Source organism: Cupressus sempervirens, chromosome 8, assembly GCF_028749045.1.
Source record: "Cupressus sempervirens isolate cs-2001-9-10 chromosome 8, ASM2874904v1, whole genome shotgun sequence".
NCBI lineage: Eukaryota > Viridiplantae > Streptophyta > Pinopsida > Cupressales > Cupressaceae > Cupressus > Cupressus sempervirens.
In genome coordinates, this window is record NC_143125.1 from 6,295,698 (window position 1) to 6,315,070 (window position 19,373).

Below are 19,373 nucleotides of genomic sequence, written 5' to 3' on the forward strand. Positions count from 1 at the left end.
AAATATTCAATTGCTTATGTTTGATTGGTGAAAAACTTTTTAGTAATTGTGCACAATGAATATAGACTGTTATTATAATAAAATTCAAAAAATAGTTTTTTGTGATAATTGGTAGAAAATTATTCCGTCATTATACACAATGATTGCAATAGACTAGCCTACAACAATACAATAATATATATTATATTTTACTATTAATTTTATAATTAATTTTTTATTGTTTATTTTTATGTATAAACTAATTAATTTTATTAAAAAATAAAATACAAACTTTAGAAATCTTATCAAAACAATTTAACTATACATTATACATTATTGGTACATATATAATACATAACCAATTAAATTAAATAAAAACATATGTATAAAAGATACCATAAGATATTATAAATATACTACTTCAATACATTTAAATGTTTCAGTTTAATTCATTTTAATAAATTGAATTACCTATTGATATTTTGAATATTTCCCAAGGCGCAAAGTTAGAAAGATGAGAGATTTCATATAATAATGATTTTGAGAAGTTAAAATCATGATGTACGTTTTATAAGTTAAAATCATGATGTACGTTTTATAGGTATTAGTGAGTATTAGAAATCTACAAGTTTTACAAAGCAATTTTAACACTACTGTAATTTGTCCAGTCCAACAAATCAAAGGCTGAGTGTGTTTCAATCCTCACATAAAATTTTAGTAGACTTTGAACCATCAATGCTGATCAATATATAAGTCGTTCATTACAAATAATGAGTTATAATGTACATTTTTGTTGATTAGATAATTTTTTCACCATTTGAACACAAATAGAATTTTACAATCAGAGGGCTTAACAAATAGTCACCCATATTGTTTTAAATGGGAAAAATCATTACAAAATGAAAGCAATGGCAATCTGATTTTAAGCTGGCTGAGCCATCTCATTTTAAGCTGCCGTGTGCAACTACAACTTCCTCTTCCTCTTCCTCTGCTGCTGCTCATGTTGTAGTTGCTGTTTAGGCAGATCCTTTAAAAAAATCTTCTAACATTCTCACCCTTAATCCCTTTGATGTTGATTTGCAAATCCATCTTGCCAAACTTCTCCATGATAAATAGGTTGTCGATAATTATGCCACTCAAGGAGCCCAAATCAAAGCTCACCTCCATTGGTTGGAGGTTGGAAATAAAGCTTCAAAGGAGTTCTTCCAAGCTCTTCAAGTTCGTAATACCAATTTTGGGATTAAAAAAATTAAACAAGGCACTGTTGTTCTCTCCAATCCCCCAGACATCTTGCAAGCATTTTTCCATCACTACGAGAACATTTTTGCTTCGCAGGGAAATTTGATTGCTTAAGAGGTAGGTCTCAGAAAGTGTATATCTGTTACTCCAAACCACCTAGCAGTTAAACAACATGCTTTCTGTGAGAAAATTCTTGCCCTGCGAGACCTTAAAGAGGTAGTTTTCTCCATGGCAGATGATAAATCCCCCAGGTGTGATGAGTTTCGCTATGAATTTTACAAACACCTTTGGGAGTATATTGGTCCTGATCTGCAAAATTTTTATCTTGAAGCCTATTATTCTAAAATTTTAGGAGCTATTATCAATAAAGAAAACATTAAATTCATACCTAAAGCTAGAGATCCTGAGGATATTTGCAATTGGTGGCTCATTACCCTTCTGAATGTGTCTTATAAGATTATTGCCAAGGCAATTTCTCTCAAAACTTGCCACCTCCTACCTTTAATTGTGTGGCCTGAGAAAATTGGCTTTATCAAGTCTAGATATATTCTTGACAACATTATTGTTGTCTAGGAAGGAATGGAGTGGGCTCGCAAGTCCAAGCAGCTAGCTATTTTTTTGAAATTTGATTTTTCTAAAGCCTATGACCAAATTGAATGGCCTTTTATTTTGGCTATGCTCCAAGCTCTTGGTTTTGGTTCCAATTTTTTGCAGTCCATGGAAATGCTCTTTGGAGATGCCAATACTTGCATTACCATCAATAACTCCCAATCTTATGCTTCTGGGCTCTTTCATTCCATCAGACAAGGTTGCCCTCTAGCTCTGGTGCTTTATGTTCTTGCTACTGAAGGGTATGGCTATTTGCTAGCCCACTCTGTGTCTTCAAGTTTGGTTCATGGCATTTCTTTTCCAAAATCATCTTCCCAGTTGGTCAATGGTTATTTTGTTGCTTATTCCTTTCTCACTCTTTTGGAGGATGAAGAAAACATCAAAAATGCCTTAAATTTGCTTGGTAATTTTGTCAAGCCTCTGGCTCTACTATTCAATGGCATAAAATGCTTTGTTATCTTTAGTATTTTTTGCCAATGCCACTTTGGCTTAGCCAATATGAATGGAAATGAGTCACTCATGGGGAGATCTTCCACTTTCTTAGCATTCCCTTTACTTTTCAAGTGTCGCTAGTAGATTTGTGGAATGCAGTACTTGCCAAGATTACTAAGAAGCTGGATTATTAGCTTACGAAACAGCTTTCTCTTGCAAGAAAATTCCAAATTTTCTTGAAAGTTCTTGCAACAACTCATGTTTATTATTACTCTTGTAGGGCTCCTTCTAAAGCCTCCTTTTAGAAATTAGAATGATTGCTTCATGATTTTCTTTGGGCCTCTGGTTCTAATCATCATGGCTTTCACAAAGTTGCCTGGGATTTTTGTTGTCTCCCAAAAGAGTCTAGGGGACTTGGCCTACTTTCCATATAGAAGCAAGGCCTTCCTCTATGTGCCAAATGGATTATTTATGCCATCACTAGAGATGAAGCCTGAAAGATTTTGGTTTGACATTGCATTTCTTTCGGATTTCTTGTCAATGGGCCTATATGGAAGGGGATTGGCTTTCACACCCTTCTTATCATGCAAGAGCCCATGCTCATATAGGGCTCTTTTGTTATCAAGAGCATATGGAAAGCTTGGAAAGCTGTCAAGCCTTAGCTTTGCTGGTCTAGTGATGAGTTTCATAATGGGTTGTCTTTGAATCAGTAGAACATTTGGTGGTCTCCCCTATTTTCCATCTAGGGTATTCCCCTTGCCAAGACTCAAGGTGCTAGTGTTCTATGTTTTTTCAAATGAGGCATCAAGACTCCTAAAGATCTTTTCTCTAGGATTTCCATGAGTTTCAAATCTTGGGAAAGTATGAAGTCCAGTACCATCTTGCCCATTCAAATTGGCAGACTTTTGATTTATTGCTTTCTGCAATTCCAGTGCACTTAATTCATAAAGTGGGTATTCAGTTTGTTAGACCTTGATGGATTGATTAGAAGGGGTATCCTACCACTCCTTTCACTAGTTACAAACCAAGTCTGGGTTATAGATGGCTTTCTCCCCATCTACCAATGGTGGATACACTCAATCACAAATGGCATTTACAATCTTCTCTTTCTTAATGGAGAAAGCGCTTTGACACTATTTGGAGTGCTATTATAGAACCCAAGATTGCCCATTTTGCTTGGTGTCTAGCTTTTCAAGGTGTCCCTCTTGGGCCTCAGCTCAAGCATATTAGGGTTTTGGATCTTAGATGTCCATTCTATGGACAACTAGAGTCCTTGCATATTTTATGGTTTTGTAGACATGCTCAAAATTATTGGCACTAGATTCATGATTTCTTTAAGTTGTTCCAGCCTAAACCCTTTTCTTGGCACATGGTTATTTTGGGTGATTCCACCAGGATACCTCAAAAATTTACCTAAATTTGGCATACCTTCAGGATGGAGATTTTGTTCACTCTGTGGAAAGATAGAAATGTTGTTCTTTTCACTCATAGTTTGCTTGATATTAATATTGTTATGTACACTAAGGTGTGCATTTGTAATAATGTAATAATGCAAATTCAAGTACAAGAAAACAAGGTTGCCTTGGAGGTGGCCCACCTACAAGAGCTACTTAATCATTGGGGCAATGCCCCTTGTACTGTCACTGGGGTACTCCAGATGCCTCAGCTAATACCTTGACACCTAGAGACTGTCGTCAGTGGTACAACTCTTCAGGTCACCACTCGCACACTCCACGCTCCTAAGCTTCTGGTCACCGCTTTCCCAATGGTGGTGATGATGGATGGAGGTGCCACTTAGTTTCCCCACCCTGTTGTGGCACTAGTTGGTCCCCAATTCCTCCTCTTGGTGCTCGGTGAGTGGTCTCTAGGAAATGGCCTTTTTGCTTAGAACTAGCAATTTCACCTCTGTGGCCAGATATGAAGGATGATGACCAGGCCACTAATGCTACTGTTGATTGCTAGACTATTCCTAGTATGCCTTCCAATCCCAAAATTGATTGGAGTTTCCATGATCGTGATGAGCCACCTCCCTTAGCAGGCATTACTTTAGCCACCTGAAGTTGCTTTATATGTTTTTTGATGAATAGTTTATGATTTTAGCTTCAGCCATGTGAACTCTCGCAGGGTGATCTTGTATCCCTCAACCCTTTTTTTTGTGAATTGTAATCTTAGTATATTAATTATTAATAGAAAAGGACTATTCATCAAAAAAAAATTATGCAAATTCTAATGAATAGTAGAAATTCTAGGCATGAACTTGTCATAAATATTATTCTTATTAATTTTAATGCAAATGTATTAAAAATAAGTCATTTTTATAGTAAATTGTTTTCTTTAGAACGTTTGATCAATAACTCAAAATTAAGTATCATTCTTTACAAAAAAAAAAATTTGCATTACCTACACAATGGACCTTAATGCCTCTAAAGTTACATATGTTATGATTAATTAACGTCTTTAATGAATTGTAGCATTGTGAACGTTTGTGACTTGTATCATGAACATATCACATGTTTCTTACAAGTATTTTATTTAGAAGGTTGTCTTAACTCATGCCTTTAAGTGAGCCTTTGAGAATTTCCAAACCTCTTTGAGTACTATATCATATCTATATAGTCCTAAATTGTAAGCACCTAATTTGATTTCAACTTGAAAACTATTTTGTGCCTACCTTAGTGTATATTATATTGTAGGACCTTATCTAGAAAGGATGCCTAAATTCAAATATACCTTATCTTGATATGTCATAAAGTAAATTGTAAGATATTTTACTTTTTGAATTTGTGCAATTATATTCTATGCATCTTAATGGCTAATTTAATCAACTATTATGTTAAAATATTAATATATAAAATTGGTAGAAAACTATTTCCTAATTATACACAATGATTGCAATAAACTAGCCTACAACAATACAATAATATATATTATATTTTACTATTAATTTTATAATTAGTTTTTTATTGTTTATTTTTATATAGAAACTAATTAATTTTATTAAAAAATTAAATACAAACCTTAGAAATCTTATTAAAACAATTTTATTCTTTATATTAAAGAAACTAAAAATAATTTAAGATTGAATCTATATAAGTTAACTATACATTATTGGTACATATATACATTAATATAGAACCAGATTAAATTAAATGAAAACATATGTATAAAAGATACCATAAGATATTATAAATGTACTACTTCAATTCATTTAAATGTTTCAGTTTAATTCATTTTAATAAATTTAATTACCTATTGATATTTTGAATATTTCCCAAGGCGCAAAGTTAGAAAGATGAGAGATTTCATATAATAATGATTTTGAGAAGTTAAAATCATGATGTACGTTTTATAGGTATTAGTGAGTATTAGAAATCTACAAGTTTTACAAAGCAATTTTAACACTACTGTAATTTGTCCAGTCCAACAAATCAAAGGCTGAGTGTGTTTCAATCCTCACGTAAACTTTGAACCATCAATGCTGATCAATATATAAGTCGTTTATTACAAATAATGAGTTATAATGTACATTTTTGTTGATTAGATAATTTTTTCACCATTTGAACACAAATAGAATTTTACAATCAGAGGGCTTAACAAATAGTCACCCATATTGTTTTAAATGGGAAAAATCATTACAAAATGAAAGCAATGGCAATCTGATTTTAAGCTGGCTGAGCCATCTCATTTTAAGCTGCCGTGTGCAACTACAACTTCCTCATCCTCTTCCTCTGCTGCTGCTCATGTTGTTGTTGCTGTTTAGGCAGATCCTTTAAACAAATCAGCTTGACCTTGTGCTGCCTCTTCACTGCAAATAATAATAATTATTTTAATTAAAGATTCACTCATCATTGGTAATTAGGCCAATTCAAAAGAAAGATAAGAAAAAGAAAAGATTTAACACAAACCCATTTCAGCTTGTCGGTACCCTTGTTGAAGCCTTTTCTTTGTTGCTTCAATCTTTTCTTTGTAAGATTTCTCATCGAGAATTGGAGGCTTGGATTTCTACATAAAAACGTGAGAGATTCAAAATACATAAATATCCATACCATCTTGTCATACTTCAAAACTTACTAAATAATTCTGATTTTAAAGTCTTCAATTCTTTCCTTTTTTCAGAGAAGTTAACTCAAAATGTAGGAAATAACATCACATTAAGTTTTCATTTTACTCACAATATGTGGAAGAGAGGCAGGCTTAATGTTGAAATCTGAGTCTTGATGCAAATTCTGGTGGCATACAATTACTCGTTGTCTCTTGTGATTGAGAACAGCGTTATTTTCATGAGATGTTTCTTGTTTGCAACACTGAATTTCACGATCCACTTTCAATGGCTGCTCCACTTTATGATGTGGGACTTGTAATTGCACTGGAAAATATTGAAAAACCTTGTGTAAGTTGCTTAGGAAGGAGAAAAGAAAAGGAAAAGATGATTAAAGCAGTCTGAAATCTATATTCACAAATTACCTGCAGCTGCTATGGTAGCTTCATTTTCATTTTCATATTCAGCAGCCATTTTCATCTGTTCATGATGTTCATCTGCAATTGCTCTCCATCTTCTGCAAAACATCATAACATGTTACAAATCATTTAAATCTTTTAAAATTCCTATAACTAGAGTGAATAATTGAATGCTGGAATAAATCAATTAGGAACCAAGACGCAAAAGTTTGTTCAAGATTTACCTGACAAGCTTCCTGGCCATACGCCTGATTTCTTTCGAAATGTGCTGCTGCAGCAAGTTCACATTTCTACCAATCATACTTTCCTGTTGTTAAGAAACAAACAAACCCCAGTTAAAATTCCTGCACCAAGGCAGATCAAGAACAAGAAAATCAAGAAATCCAACACGTGATTCAAAACTAATTCTACAAACCCAATCCAATAGTTAATTCATTACTAATTCTACAAACCCAATAGCCAATTCACTACTCATTCTAAATACCCAATAACTGATTCAATACTAACTCTGAAAACCCAATAGCCGATTCAATACTAATTCTTAGTTGTATTAACCCAAATTCAATATTCATTCTAAAAACCTAATTCAATATTCATTCTAAAGACCCAATAGCCAATTCACTACTAATTCTGAAAATCCAATAACTAATTCATGAGTACTAATTCTTTGGGTATATTCAAAATTGAAAGAACAGGAGCATGTACAAACCAAGAACAAGAACATCAACAAATACTAAATCTAATAATAGTAGTACGTAAACTTCAAATACTGATTTACTTATATTCAAAGAACAAGAATATCTACAAACCAAAAACAAGAACATCAAATACTACGTAAACTTCAAATCCTGACTTACTTTGAGGATTTCGTAAGACAAAGACATTGAGTCCAGTCTACTCAGTGATTTGGCCACTTGGCTTTCGGCCTGCAAAATACAGCACAAACCCTAATTTCAATATCATACTTATAATAATTCAGAACACATCATTTTTTCATATATGAGCAAATGCCATGCAAGAAAAAGAGTGAAAGACATAATACCACATCTTGATTTGAAAGAATGCCCTTTATCATGAAGACCTCTTTCACAACATCTGATTCTTTTGTCAGATTTGTTGTCTCATGGGATTCTTTTGTTTCAATATATTCATCATGATCTTCATTTTCATGTTCATGTGAAGAGTTTCTTTTCAGATTTACTGTTTTATGAGATTCTTTTCTTTCAATCAAACTGAATTTATTTATTTCACCATCACCCTCAACGCCTTTCAAAAATTTCTTCAAATCTTCCATCGCTCACTCTCTTTATTGCTTTGCTGTATAATTTACTCTGCTCGCGCCGAAAAAAAGTCCAGACAAAACACTTGAAAACAACAAATTCAAGTTGAATCCCAATTCTAGTGAGGCCTTGCGTGTTCTTAACTAAAAATGAGACGTATTTAAATAGAAAATGGAGGAGGAGAAATGAAATGCATGCAGACACTTTGAAATTGATGGAAGTGAAGTTAGAGAAAGAAAGGCATGCAGCGAGTTTTAAATGTCTTGAAAGTGAAAAAAGAGAAATGCATCCAGATAATTTTAAAAATGGATGATGCTTTCTACAAGTTCTTTTTGTTTGTTGTTTAAAAGAAAATGCACCTTTAATCTAAGAACATGTGAAAGAAAGTTATGCTAAATGAGATTAAACTAGAAAATGAATATCTTATGAAAGTAAGGAGCTCAAATGAATGCACAATCTAGTAGCAATTTGATGCAAATTCTCATTCAACCTCTCTCAAAATGAAGAGATGAGGGTCTCTTAAATAGACTTTTCTGGAATCCATCAATGGTTGAGATCGATTTCAATCCACGGTCAGGATTAAAGGTGAAGTTCAGTCATAAAAGAAGATTCTCAAATTAAAGGGAGTTAACTGATTTAATTTGAGTAGAATAAGAAGTTAACTGATTTAATTCCTTTTTGATCAACAGTGAACTGAGAATTTTCCGTTTTTGAACTGAAGAGAGATTTTGGTAAGATATTTAATTTAATAAAATGAGATATGCTCTCATAATTACCTTTTCTATTTAATTAATTAGAGACATTTTTCTTATTATTTATTATTTATTTAATTTTTAAAATGAATATTATTTTTCATAATGAAAAGCAAGATGGCTTTCACTATCCCACAAACTACTCTTAGTTAAAATCTATTTAATCATAATTTCAAACTATTTCATTTCAGTCCTCAATGTCCTTATATCAGCCATGAAACAACTTGAGAAAATAATTGCAAGATTCATATGAGAGGATAATATAATTGATAAAAAAAAAGGTTTTCTTTGGTTTCTCGAAAAAGTTAGGCCCAAAGACAAGATGGCATGTGGAGTAGGACTACATGACTTGCACTTGAGAAACATGGCTTTTTTGAGAAATACTTATGATTTGACTCCCAAATGCCTTATCACACCCACAAATCTCTAGAGAAACTTTGACTCTTCTACCAGGGCTATTAACCTTTTTCCTCTCCAGAGACATGTCCATTGAGTCCTTTTGATGTATGTTTTATGACCCAGAAACTGTAGAACAAATTACCGAGCATGCTAAGATTGCTAGAAGATCAATTTTTCTTAATGTTGTAGATTTTTCCGAAATTTCAAGTTTTCAACTTTATCTACAGTCTCATTTTTCTAATATTTTCAAGTTTTCATCACATTTTTCATTTCCAAATATATTAAAATTTTGAAATTTTACAACACTTTTGATTTTTTAGTTTTGTGTCCATCCTTGAGATTTTTCTTCTTCTTTTTATTTTTTTAAATTTCCAAAAAAAAATCAACCTTCTACCATTTGGATTTCTTAATTTTCACAGTTCAAATTTTTTTAAAAATCCACTATCTAGGACTTTTCAATTTTTCCCAAATTTGCAATCTTCTCGATTTTTTCAAATTTTCACTTTTTCCCATGGAATTTTATCAATTTAAAAAAAAAAATTGATGGATAGTCCTTTTTTATTAATAAATAATATATTAAGATTACAGTTCCCAAAAAAGGGTCAGGAGATACAAGATCACCCTGTGAGAGTTCACATGGCCGAAGTTGTATCCACAGGATAGAAAATCCATACCCCTTGTCTTTTTGCACTCCAAGAAGAGTGGAGAGAGGGGTTTTGAGTATGGCCACAACAAAAAATGTGCCTTGCAGATCAGAGAGAGTGCAGTTTCAAGGAAGTGGCATGAAGACATGACAAGAAGGAGAGTGTGGTTTCAAGGAAGTGTGCAATTAAAAGCTTTTCCTCTTATCTAGTATTACCTATCTATAAGAAGCCATAGTAAATTTTGAATCCAATATGGTTATAAAAAGAGACAGAGATAATTTCTATATTGTTTTTTAGAATTTCTACATAGTATTTCCATTTGATCTTTTGTTGTATATGTACTTTTCTTGTTGTAATTCATGTTAATCAAAAATGCTTGGTTAGTTGGGTAAGCATATTAATTACATATAGGATTTCCTAATTAACAAGTGTTTCAATGATCATTTTAGCTATATAACCTCCCTTATTATAGGCATCTTTCATTGGGCCATATCCATCTTGTAAATCTCTATCCCTTCCATTAACACAAAACCCACAAATTTATACTTCCAAAGATGACGATTTAGCCTTAAATCCTTTTGGCTAAAAAACATCAAAACTTATAAAACCCATATGAAAATATTCAAGAATGGTATTGATTATATAAACCTATATTTTTACATTCTAATCTATGGATTTCTCTTTTAATTTCTTTAATGCAATTGTAACCGTATGTGCCCACTTTCAGCTCAATAGTCTATACCAGAGCATGTATAATCAAATTTATTAAAAATAAATAACACGTCAAAATATGAAAAATCCCCAAAGCTATTAAAAAATAGGAAACAATTCAAGTAACTAGTTGAGGATATCAAATTTTCATCTATATCTAGATCATTATTATGTAAACTTTAAATTATGGGTGAGTTTATAATCATTTTTCAAGGATGCAAAAAGGTATATCTTGTCTATATATCTTAAAAAGCTTCCTTAAATTTATGTGGCTAGACAATTTATAGAGAGGTATACAATATTTTCTCAAAATAAATGAAGTTCAAAGCTAGTTTTTATTTTGAAGTTTTTTTTTCTCTCTCTAAATTGCTATAGATATCCAAACATAATTTTATTCAGTTATTACCAAATATGTTCAAATGTGATTAGAAGAAAGCTAAGTATTATTTAGTGAACATTTATTTAAAATTTTAAATGATAAATTATAGAATCTAAACCTATAATTACTATAGATATCTAAATAGAAAGGTGGTCACTCATTATTGAATACCCACTTGATGATGAATCACAAAATGTCATACACAAGACTTTTTTTTTTAAGGTAAAAGAAGGTTTTGAGGGGACCTAAAGCCCCTTACAAATAGATGTTATTAGGGATCTAGAATTCAATCAAGCATGAAAGTGTACCACATATATAACAATTAAAAATATAGCAATCCAACATAAAAATATGATCTCTAGCCAAGAAAAAAATAGACAAAGAACAACTAGGTTGCCTAAGGAAACCAAAAAATAGTGATGATCTCACATTGAAACACACTATTGAGTATAAATCAATAGGATTTTGAGGACCCCCAAATAATCTAAGTGAGAAAATATGGCTTCCTAGACCATCAAACCAAACCAATTGAGTCACTCAAAATATTTGTCATAAGAAGACCTAGACTTCTCCCATGGATTTAGGAAGACCCAAAACATACAATCTACCATAACCAAAAATACCTAGCCCAAGAAAATTTGAGTACAAAAAGATCAAAAATATTTAATAGTACATGTTCTAGAACCAACTGAATCTAAAAGGAAAAAGAAAGTTCTCCTCACCCATCCAGACCTAGGATCTAACTTCTCACCCACAACCTAGATGGCGACCATAAGATTCCCTTCAATAAAATCCAACTTCATCAAATGACCAAAAACAAAATCCTAGCCAAATAAAAGGGATTTGAAGAAAAATCCCAAACACACCAAGAGAAAGAAACATTGAAGAACAAGGAGACATTGCATAAACCCCGAGAAAATCTCCCTTGCACCTTAATAAAAAGGGACCCCACCTCGATAGGTAAAATAGAGAAGAAGAATGTCCCCAAAGAAGACCTCTTCTGAAACTATGTCACTAACCAAGAAATAGAAAAAGGATCTTGCATATCCAGCCTCCCATCATCCTTGTCCATAGAATATATCACCACCTCAAAAGATGGTATCTCCACCTCAATAGGAGTAGAGTGGTGAAGAGAAAATAATAGGAAATGGCCTTCAAACAAAAAGAAATATCCAGGATGAACCATAGAGGCCAATAGAGAGAATATACATCTAAAGAAATCTCTAAGGAGTGAAATAGGAGAGAGAAAAGAGTCCACCATAAGATCAAAAAAGGGAAGTTCCTAACACTAAGGGGGGACCCCCACAAAAGAGTTAATCACTTAACCAAAAACAAGTAGGAAAGTAGGGTCCTTGAAAGCTAACAACGTCCACCTAGCATCTGAGAGGAAAAAAACAAAAAAGGAGAGCCCAAATATGACACTGAGACAGATGCACTAACAATCTCATAAAGAAATTTCCAAGGTTCCAAGAGCAAGTTGAAATGGGAGACCCAAAACTGACCACCAAGAAAAACACCACCAAACCCCCAAATGAGGGAAACTATGTAGAAAAACCCAAGTGCTCTAGACCCAATTGGGGAGACACATAACTACCCCAAGGGCACACCAACAAAATTGTAGTAGAAACTCCCACCAAAAATATATAGCCACATGAAAGAGCCTCCCCCATAATAAAGGAAACTATAGAATAGTATCATCTAGCACCTCTCAAAACCTTCGACCCTCTTGTCCACATAAAACATTGATCACTTGACTCCAAAATAGTTGGACCTATACACATCATCTATGTAGAAATCCAACCAAGGGGCCACAGGTGCATCCCCCATCCATCGATCTCTTCTTCCACTAATTTTCTACTGCCATCACTATAATCTCCCACACACAAAGACCTAGTTGCACCCCTCCCACTTATTTTGTCACTCCTCATTTGAGTAAGTGCACCAAGATGGTGTAAAAAAAAAGTGGACACCCCGCCCCCCCCCCCCCCCCCTCCCCCAAAAAAAAAAAGAAATTTTGGATAACCCAATTTGGTTTTTCAAAACCCAATCGGGGTTTTTTAAAAGTGAAATGTCAACCAAGCTTGGTATCCAAGCTTGGCCATGATAGTTTACAAAACCCAATCTATAATTTTTTATTGTTGTCCATGTTTGAGGGCATTTTTTAACCCTCCAATGACAGTAGGCATGAACTGCGAAGGAGACCAGCAAAACCCGATCAGGTTTACCATAAAAAATAAATTATGATTGCATCTCCATCTATGGCACCCTAAAAACAAGGTAATTCTTCAATTTATTCATCATTTATGTATTTTTTTATCAAATTTTATAATTTGGTTTTGTAATTTATAAGTTTTGTAAAAAAAATTTAAGTTTTTTAATATAGATGCATCAAGGAATCCAAGAAAATGAGGGAGAGAAGAAAGACCACCTCCTATACAATCAAACCCTCCACCCATCACAACACAACCACAAAACACTCCCCCCATTGTGACACAACCACAAAACCCTCCACCTGTAGTGACACAACCACAAAACCCTCCACTCAATGTTCCTATTCAACAACCACTACCTCCTATAAACCCTCTATGCATACAATTACATAATTTAACTACTAACAAGAGGACCTCATAAACTACCTCTCACAAAATAGTGCTAACATTACCCAAATGGTCAATAGGTTGTGGTCATCTACACTTGATCACCACTCAACCCTAGCAAATATAGTTGAACAAATGGCCCAAAATGCAAATGATGTGTCTAGGGAGGTTACGAAATGGGGTACATGGAGGGATAGGTGTTGTTCATTTTATGCCAATGGATTATCATATCAGCAAGTGAAAGATAAAGACATAAAGAAAGGTACCATATGTTCTATTTTCACCAATCCTATATCTAGGAACTCCCTGTTACACACAACCAAAACTTTTCCTATTCATTGGTTCACTCATGCTAGGATGATATCATGTTTTTGGGATAGGTGGTATATGGTATTTGACCTACCACCATGCAATAATTATGCGGTGCCTCTATATTTTTTGAGAAAGCTATATTGTGATTTCATCATTGGCAAGAAGCCAAATTACTTTGAGATCTATCAGCTCTAGGGTAGAGGGAGAGGCTCTGCACATGATAGACCTAGGGCTCATAGGATGATACCACAACATGAGAGGAGACATACAACATGAAAAACCTATTAGAAACATGAATGATGATGATATTCCTATGGGAGTATTATAGATATGTTACATTCATGACTAAGTTTGTCATTGATGTCAACATAGTAGTCTTTTGTGGTATCTGATAGAAGAATAGCAGAAAGATCAAGTTGGTATGAACGGCTAGTTGAGTATTCTCACTATCCAAGGTTATGGGAGATACTTCTGAGTATCTAGTATATGTTGTTAATGTTGGATGAAGAAATGTTAAGTCTAGAAGAAGTTATGTAAGTTTTGGTGAACATTGTTTTGAGATAGAGTTTACAAAGGCGTGTTTTGGTAAACTTGTTATATCTCTTAGAAAAGTTGTTATTCTAAGAATTGAGGTTGAGGATGTGAAGGAGACATGTTGATGATGACATGACTAAGTTTACTCATCATAATATTATGTGCACAAAAAGATATTCAAATTGCAAAGTGAAAGATTAATGTTATTGCTAAGTGTAACATGTTCTTAATGTTGTCCTATAATGATTAATTAAGAAAGTCTAACAGCCAACTCAAAGAATTATTTTATGTAATCAATATAAAGGAAGGAAATTTTCCTTTATCATTTAGTATGGAATTGAATTGATCAGAAGTGATTGTAAGCAGCAGAGTGAGTAAAATGCGAAGTTGAGCAAAGTAGAGCAGAAGTGAAGGAAACTTCATTGTCAAGGTTCTATTGTGTGATCTGAGGTTTGATATTTGGATCTAAGGTTTGTGACCTAGTCTACAAGGTTTGATAGTGATTGGTTTAGTTGATAGAATAGAGGAAACAAGAACATAACAGTAAATTGAATGTTTGAGTAGTAAGCTCTTCTTGTAACTGAAATTGCATGTTTGGGCAATGGGCTCTTCTTGCATACATTGTACTACAACTCTTAACAAGGATTCAAAATATCCTAACATCGACTCATATGTACTAAATGTTGTAATAGACTCCTAATAGGGTCAATCCTCTAACAAGGAATATTTATATTAGTACATCATCTTGTGAGCATCATTCCTACTATGGTTTTCCCTCTGATCAAGGGTTTCCCTGGTTAACATAGTTGGTTTAGTTGTCTATGTGCTTCTTATTATGGTTGATGTTTACTTTTGTTGAATGGTTAAGTTTGTTTAAAGAAGATATATGCTTTAATTTTTGGATAATTGATTCGCCCCCCCACAACCTCCTCTCAGTTGTCTTGGTGGACTATTGTTTCTAACAATTGGTACAGAGCATCAGGTCCTTGAAAGTAAAGTTTAACAACTTTGGGAGATCTATGGCAAGTATGTTCAAGAAAGATAGTCTGAAGTTTGATCCATAATAAATTATGATAGCTGGAAGGAAAAGATGAAGACACATCTACGATGTATGGGTCTAGGATATTGGATCTTGACAAAATCAACAAAGACAATCATTGTTGAAAAAGATTTGGAAACTTGTACTGACGAAGAAAGAGATATTTTTATGTGTGACATGAGAGCTAGAGAAGCACTATTGACTGCACTTCCTAAAATTGAATACATTCAAGTAAAATCACTTATTACTTCACATTTCATTTGGAAAGCTTTGGAAACTAGTTTTGAAGGTGATGCACATTCTAAGAAGTTGAGGCTACAAAGTTGGATTTGTGCATTTCAAGATGCTAAAATGATGGAAGATGAATTTGTAAGAACATATGGAGGCAAGATATCATAAATTACTGTAGGTATTAAATCTCAAGGAGGAACTAAAGAAGATGATGAGGTTATATGGAAGATGTTGAAGCCTTTAAGACCACCATTTAAGTCAGCGGTTCAAATGATACAATCGTTGATATCTTGTACCAAAGATGTCAAAAAGGAGACATTGGTTGGAAGACTTGAAGCAGTTTATTATGATCTTAGATAGTCTAGAGAATTGGCTAGAACTGAAATAGCTTTCAGTGCCTTGAATTTTTGACCTAGTTTATCAAGGGGCACAAGTGCTAGAGGAGATTTTTGCTAGCATTGATAGATCTAACAAGAACAGAAAGATTGAAGGAGTAGCCCTTCTGGTAAGAAGAGAAAAAGATGGTATGAAAATCTTTAAATGTTGGACTTGCAATGAATTTGGTCATTATGCATCTAAGTGTCCTAAAAGAGAGAAAAAGTATAAACCAAATTATAGACCTAGAAGAGGTACAGAGTATCTGTATGCAAATGAAGAAGATGAATCTAATGAACAAGCAATAAGTGCTAGTGATGATGAGATAGGATTTGTAGCAATTAAAGAAGAAAGTCCAAAGAAAGTAGCTTTTCTATCATAGGTTGAAAATAAATCTAATTTGATAATTGATAGTGGGTGTTCACATCATATGACTGGTGATATGAACAAGTTTGTTAACTTCAAAAGTTAGGATGGAGGCATTGTCAGAGTTGGAAACAATGCAGCATGCCAAGTTAAAGGTATTGGATCTATAACTCTTGATGGTAAAACTAACACTAAGGATGTATATTTTTGTTGATGGTTTAAAGAACAATCTTTTGAGTGTTGGACAACTAGTGGACAAAGGTTATCAGTTGCAGTTCACAGAAAAGACATGTATGTAAAGGTTACTCACAACAAGAAGGAATAGACTATGATGAGACCTATGCTCTAGTGGCAAAAATAGAAGCAGTAAGGTTATTATTAGCATATGTAGCATATAAGAAATTCAAAGTGTATTAGATGGATGTCAAGTCAGCATTTTGGAATTTAGAACTTGAAGAAGAAGTGCACATAGAGAAGCTTGAAGGTTATCCTTTGACAGATGATAAGGACATAGTATGAAAATTGAAGAAAGCACTGTATGGCTTGAAGCAAGCACCCAGAACCTAGTATGCAAGGTTAGACAAGCATTTGATAAAGCTTGGATATAGCAAAGATATGGCAAATAGTAATATTTATTGGAAAGAAATTGATCATAGTTTAATGATTTTTGTAATATTTGTTGATGATATCATATTTGGAGGAAATAATGATGAAAGTGACAAATTTGTTAAAGAGATGAAGAAAGAATTTGAAATGAGTATAATAGGAGAAAAGAAATATTTTCTAGGATTACAAATTGTATAGGATAAAGAAGGAATCTTTATTGATTAGAATAAATATTTGAAGGATTTATTAAAAAGGTCTAGTTTGGAAACATGTAAACCCATTGGAACACCTATGGTAAATAGACACAAGTTATCTACAAAGGATGACACACCTATTGTTGAGAAAAAGAAGTAGAGATCTATGATTGGAGGTTTGCAATATCTGACTCACATAAGGCTGGATATAGCAAATTTAGTTGGAATTGTTGCAAGATTCCAAGCTAATCCTAGAGAAGCACATTATGCAGTAGTCAAAAGGATATTCAAATATCTAAAAGGAACACTAGAGTTTGGATTGTGGTATGACTGATCTAATGACTTTACTCTAAGTGCTTATACTGATGTTGATTGGGCAGGCATTATGGATGATAGAAAGAGCAGCAGTGGTGGAGCCTTCTTTCTTGGAGGGATATTAGTTTCTTGGCTCAGTAAGAAGTAGGATTGTACCTCACAAAGTATAGAAGAAGTAGATTATGTTGTAGTAGCAAAAAATTATAATCAAGTTATTTAGATGAAGCAGATGTTGAATGATATAAGAATATAAATCAGTGAACCTATTTTCATACATTGTGATAACACAAGCACAGTAAATATGTCTTAGAATCCTGTGTTGCATTCAAAAACCAAGGACATTTCTATCAAGTATCACATGTTGAGAGAGAAATTTGTAGAAAAAGAAATTAGATTGGAGTAAAGAATAGATGGTAGATATATTCACTAAGCCTCTTCCCAAAGAGACTTTTGAGTATTTGTGAGGTATGCTAGGGGTTATGCACCTTTCTATATCAGAGTAGAAGATGCAAGGTTGCATTAGTCCAATGTAACAAAGCACCATTATTTGTCTAGACTAAATGTTGATGCTTCCTGGTTGGTCACACATAGAATTATTGGAAGAAGAAGTTGTAACAAGGTTGACTGCAAAGCTTAAACTAAGATCATTAGTAGGTGTCAAGCAAGTTAGTTGAAGCTGAGCAAACTTTCAGTAGAAGCTCAGTAACAAACATTTCTAGTGTGTGCCGAGTGATCTTCATGTGCTGAGTAAAGATTAGGTGTCGAGCATCAGAAAAAAATTTAGTTAGTGCAGAGTGATTTTCAAGTGCTGAGCATTAGGAAAAACATGGTTGATGTCGAGTAACACAGTGTGTGTCGAGCACCAGTATTTCAATAGTGTCGAGCTACTGCATTATTTCAAAAGATGAATATTCGCCAAATCTATGCCGACATAGTGGTTACATTAAATTTTTTGAATGATTTGGAGGATAAGGAAGATGAGTTGTTGGCACAAAATCCTACATAAACCATTTTTTGGGTGAATTCTAAAGGATTATTTAAGAACTTTCTAGAGGAAACACAATATGGGTTAGATGCAATGAATCCTACCTAATCCATGTGAATTAAAATTAAAAAATGAAATAATCAAGTGGGAAAAGGTATTCCAAGACTTCTATTTAAGAATTCATTGACCAAGAAGCAAAGAGTTGCTGATACTGTTGCTACTAAAGTGCTAAATCTACAAAGTGGTTAGAAGGGTGTCAAGGAAGAGACATCTAGGAGAAGGAAGAGCACATAGGCTCTACTTCTACAAGTGGTCATGAAGAGATGATTGCACTGGTACATTGAGTATGGAGACTCAAGGGGACATAGCTTGAAAGGAGGGCAAGCTATCAAGAGTTGTAGAAATTGAAGGCCAGGCAAGGGTATGAGCTGAGAAGTGATCTGAGATCTACAAGATAAGTTGTATGTTATAGTCAGGTCAAGATTTATAATACTCTCTAGAAATTGTATTAGATCTAAAAATCCTATGGACTTAGGTTGGCCTAACAACCATTTATAAATCCTTTAACAAGGTGGCATTCCAAGTGAATGTTCTAAAATCCTTTAACCAGGCCCACTTCTAACAAGGTGGTTAAATCCTCTAACAAGGTCACATTTAACAGTGTGTTGTAAGCCTTTAACAAGGTAGGCCTTTCACAGGGCATCACTTCAAAAGGGTGAAAATTGAGTAGCATGTTACTGTGGTTTTTCCCAAATTGGGTTTCCACGTAAATCATTGTGTCATGTGTTGATTTCTTATGTGTTATGCTTACATGTTGATTTATAGTAACTTGCTAATTAAATAAGTTAAAGCTTAGATGAATGAATGGTTCAATGGGTGAATAGGACATTTGGACTTTGAATAACTAATTCACCCCCCCCTCCCCCACCACCTCACC

At 33.6% G+C, this 19,373-nt stretch overlaps 1 protein-coding gene across 1 annotated transcript; it reads right to left on the reverse strand.

Moving 5' to 3' along the window:
- Nucleotides 1-5,963: 5,963 nt before the first annotated feature.
- LOC149541286 (putative mediator of RNA polymerase II transcription subunit 26c) lies at nucleotides 5,964-8,011 on the reverse strand. The gene is made up of 7 exons (XM_089796562.1): nucleotides 7,760-8,011; nucleotides 7,575-7,643; nucleotides 6,942-7,024; nucleotides 6,724-6,815; nucleotides 6,432-6,625; nucleotides 6,165-6,261; nucleotides 5,964-6,064 (listed from the first exon to the last, which is right to left on the reverse strand). Exons 1-7 carry the CDS (start codon nucleotides 8,009-8,011, stop codon nucleotides 5,964-5,966), a joined length of 888 nt encoding a protein of 295 aa, XP_089652688.1.
- Between the last annotated feature and the right edge of the window lie 11,362 nt (nucleotides 8,012-19,373).

Bases quoted from the DNA above. Each gene is read 5' to 3' on its own strand.
- LOC149541286 (XM_089796562.1), bottom strand. From the start codon at position 8,011: ATGGAAGATTTGAAGAAATTTTTGAAAGGCGTTGAGGGTGATGGTGAA. The intron at 7,025-7,574 runs GTAAGTCAGGAT...TCTTAACAACAG, and splicing joins TGTCTTACGAAATCCTCAAA to GAAAGTATGATTGGTAGAAA. The intron at 6,262-6,431 runs GTGAGTAAAATG...GTTTTTATGTAG, and splicing joins CTGCCTCTCTTCCACATATT to AAATCCAAGCCTCCAATTCT.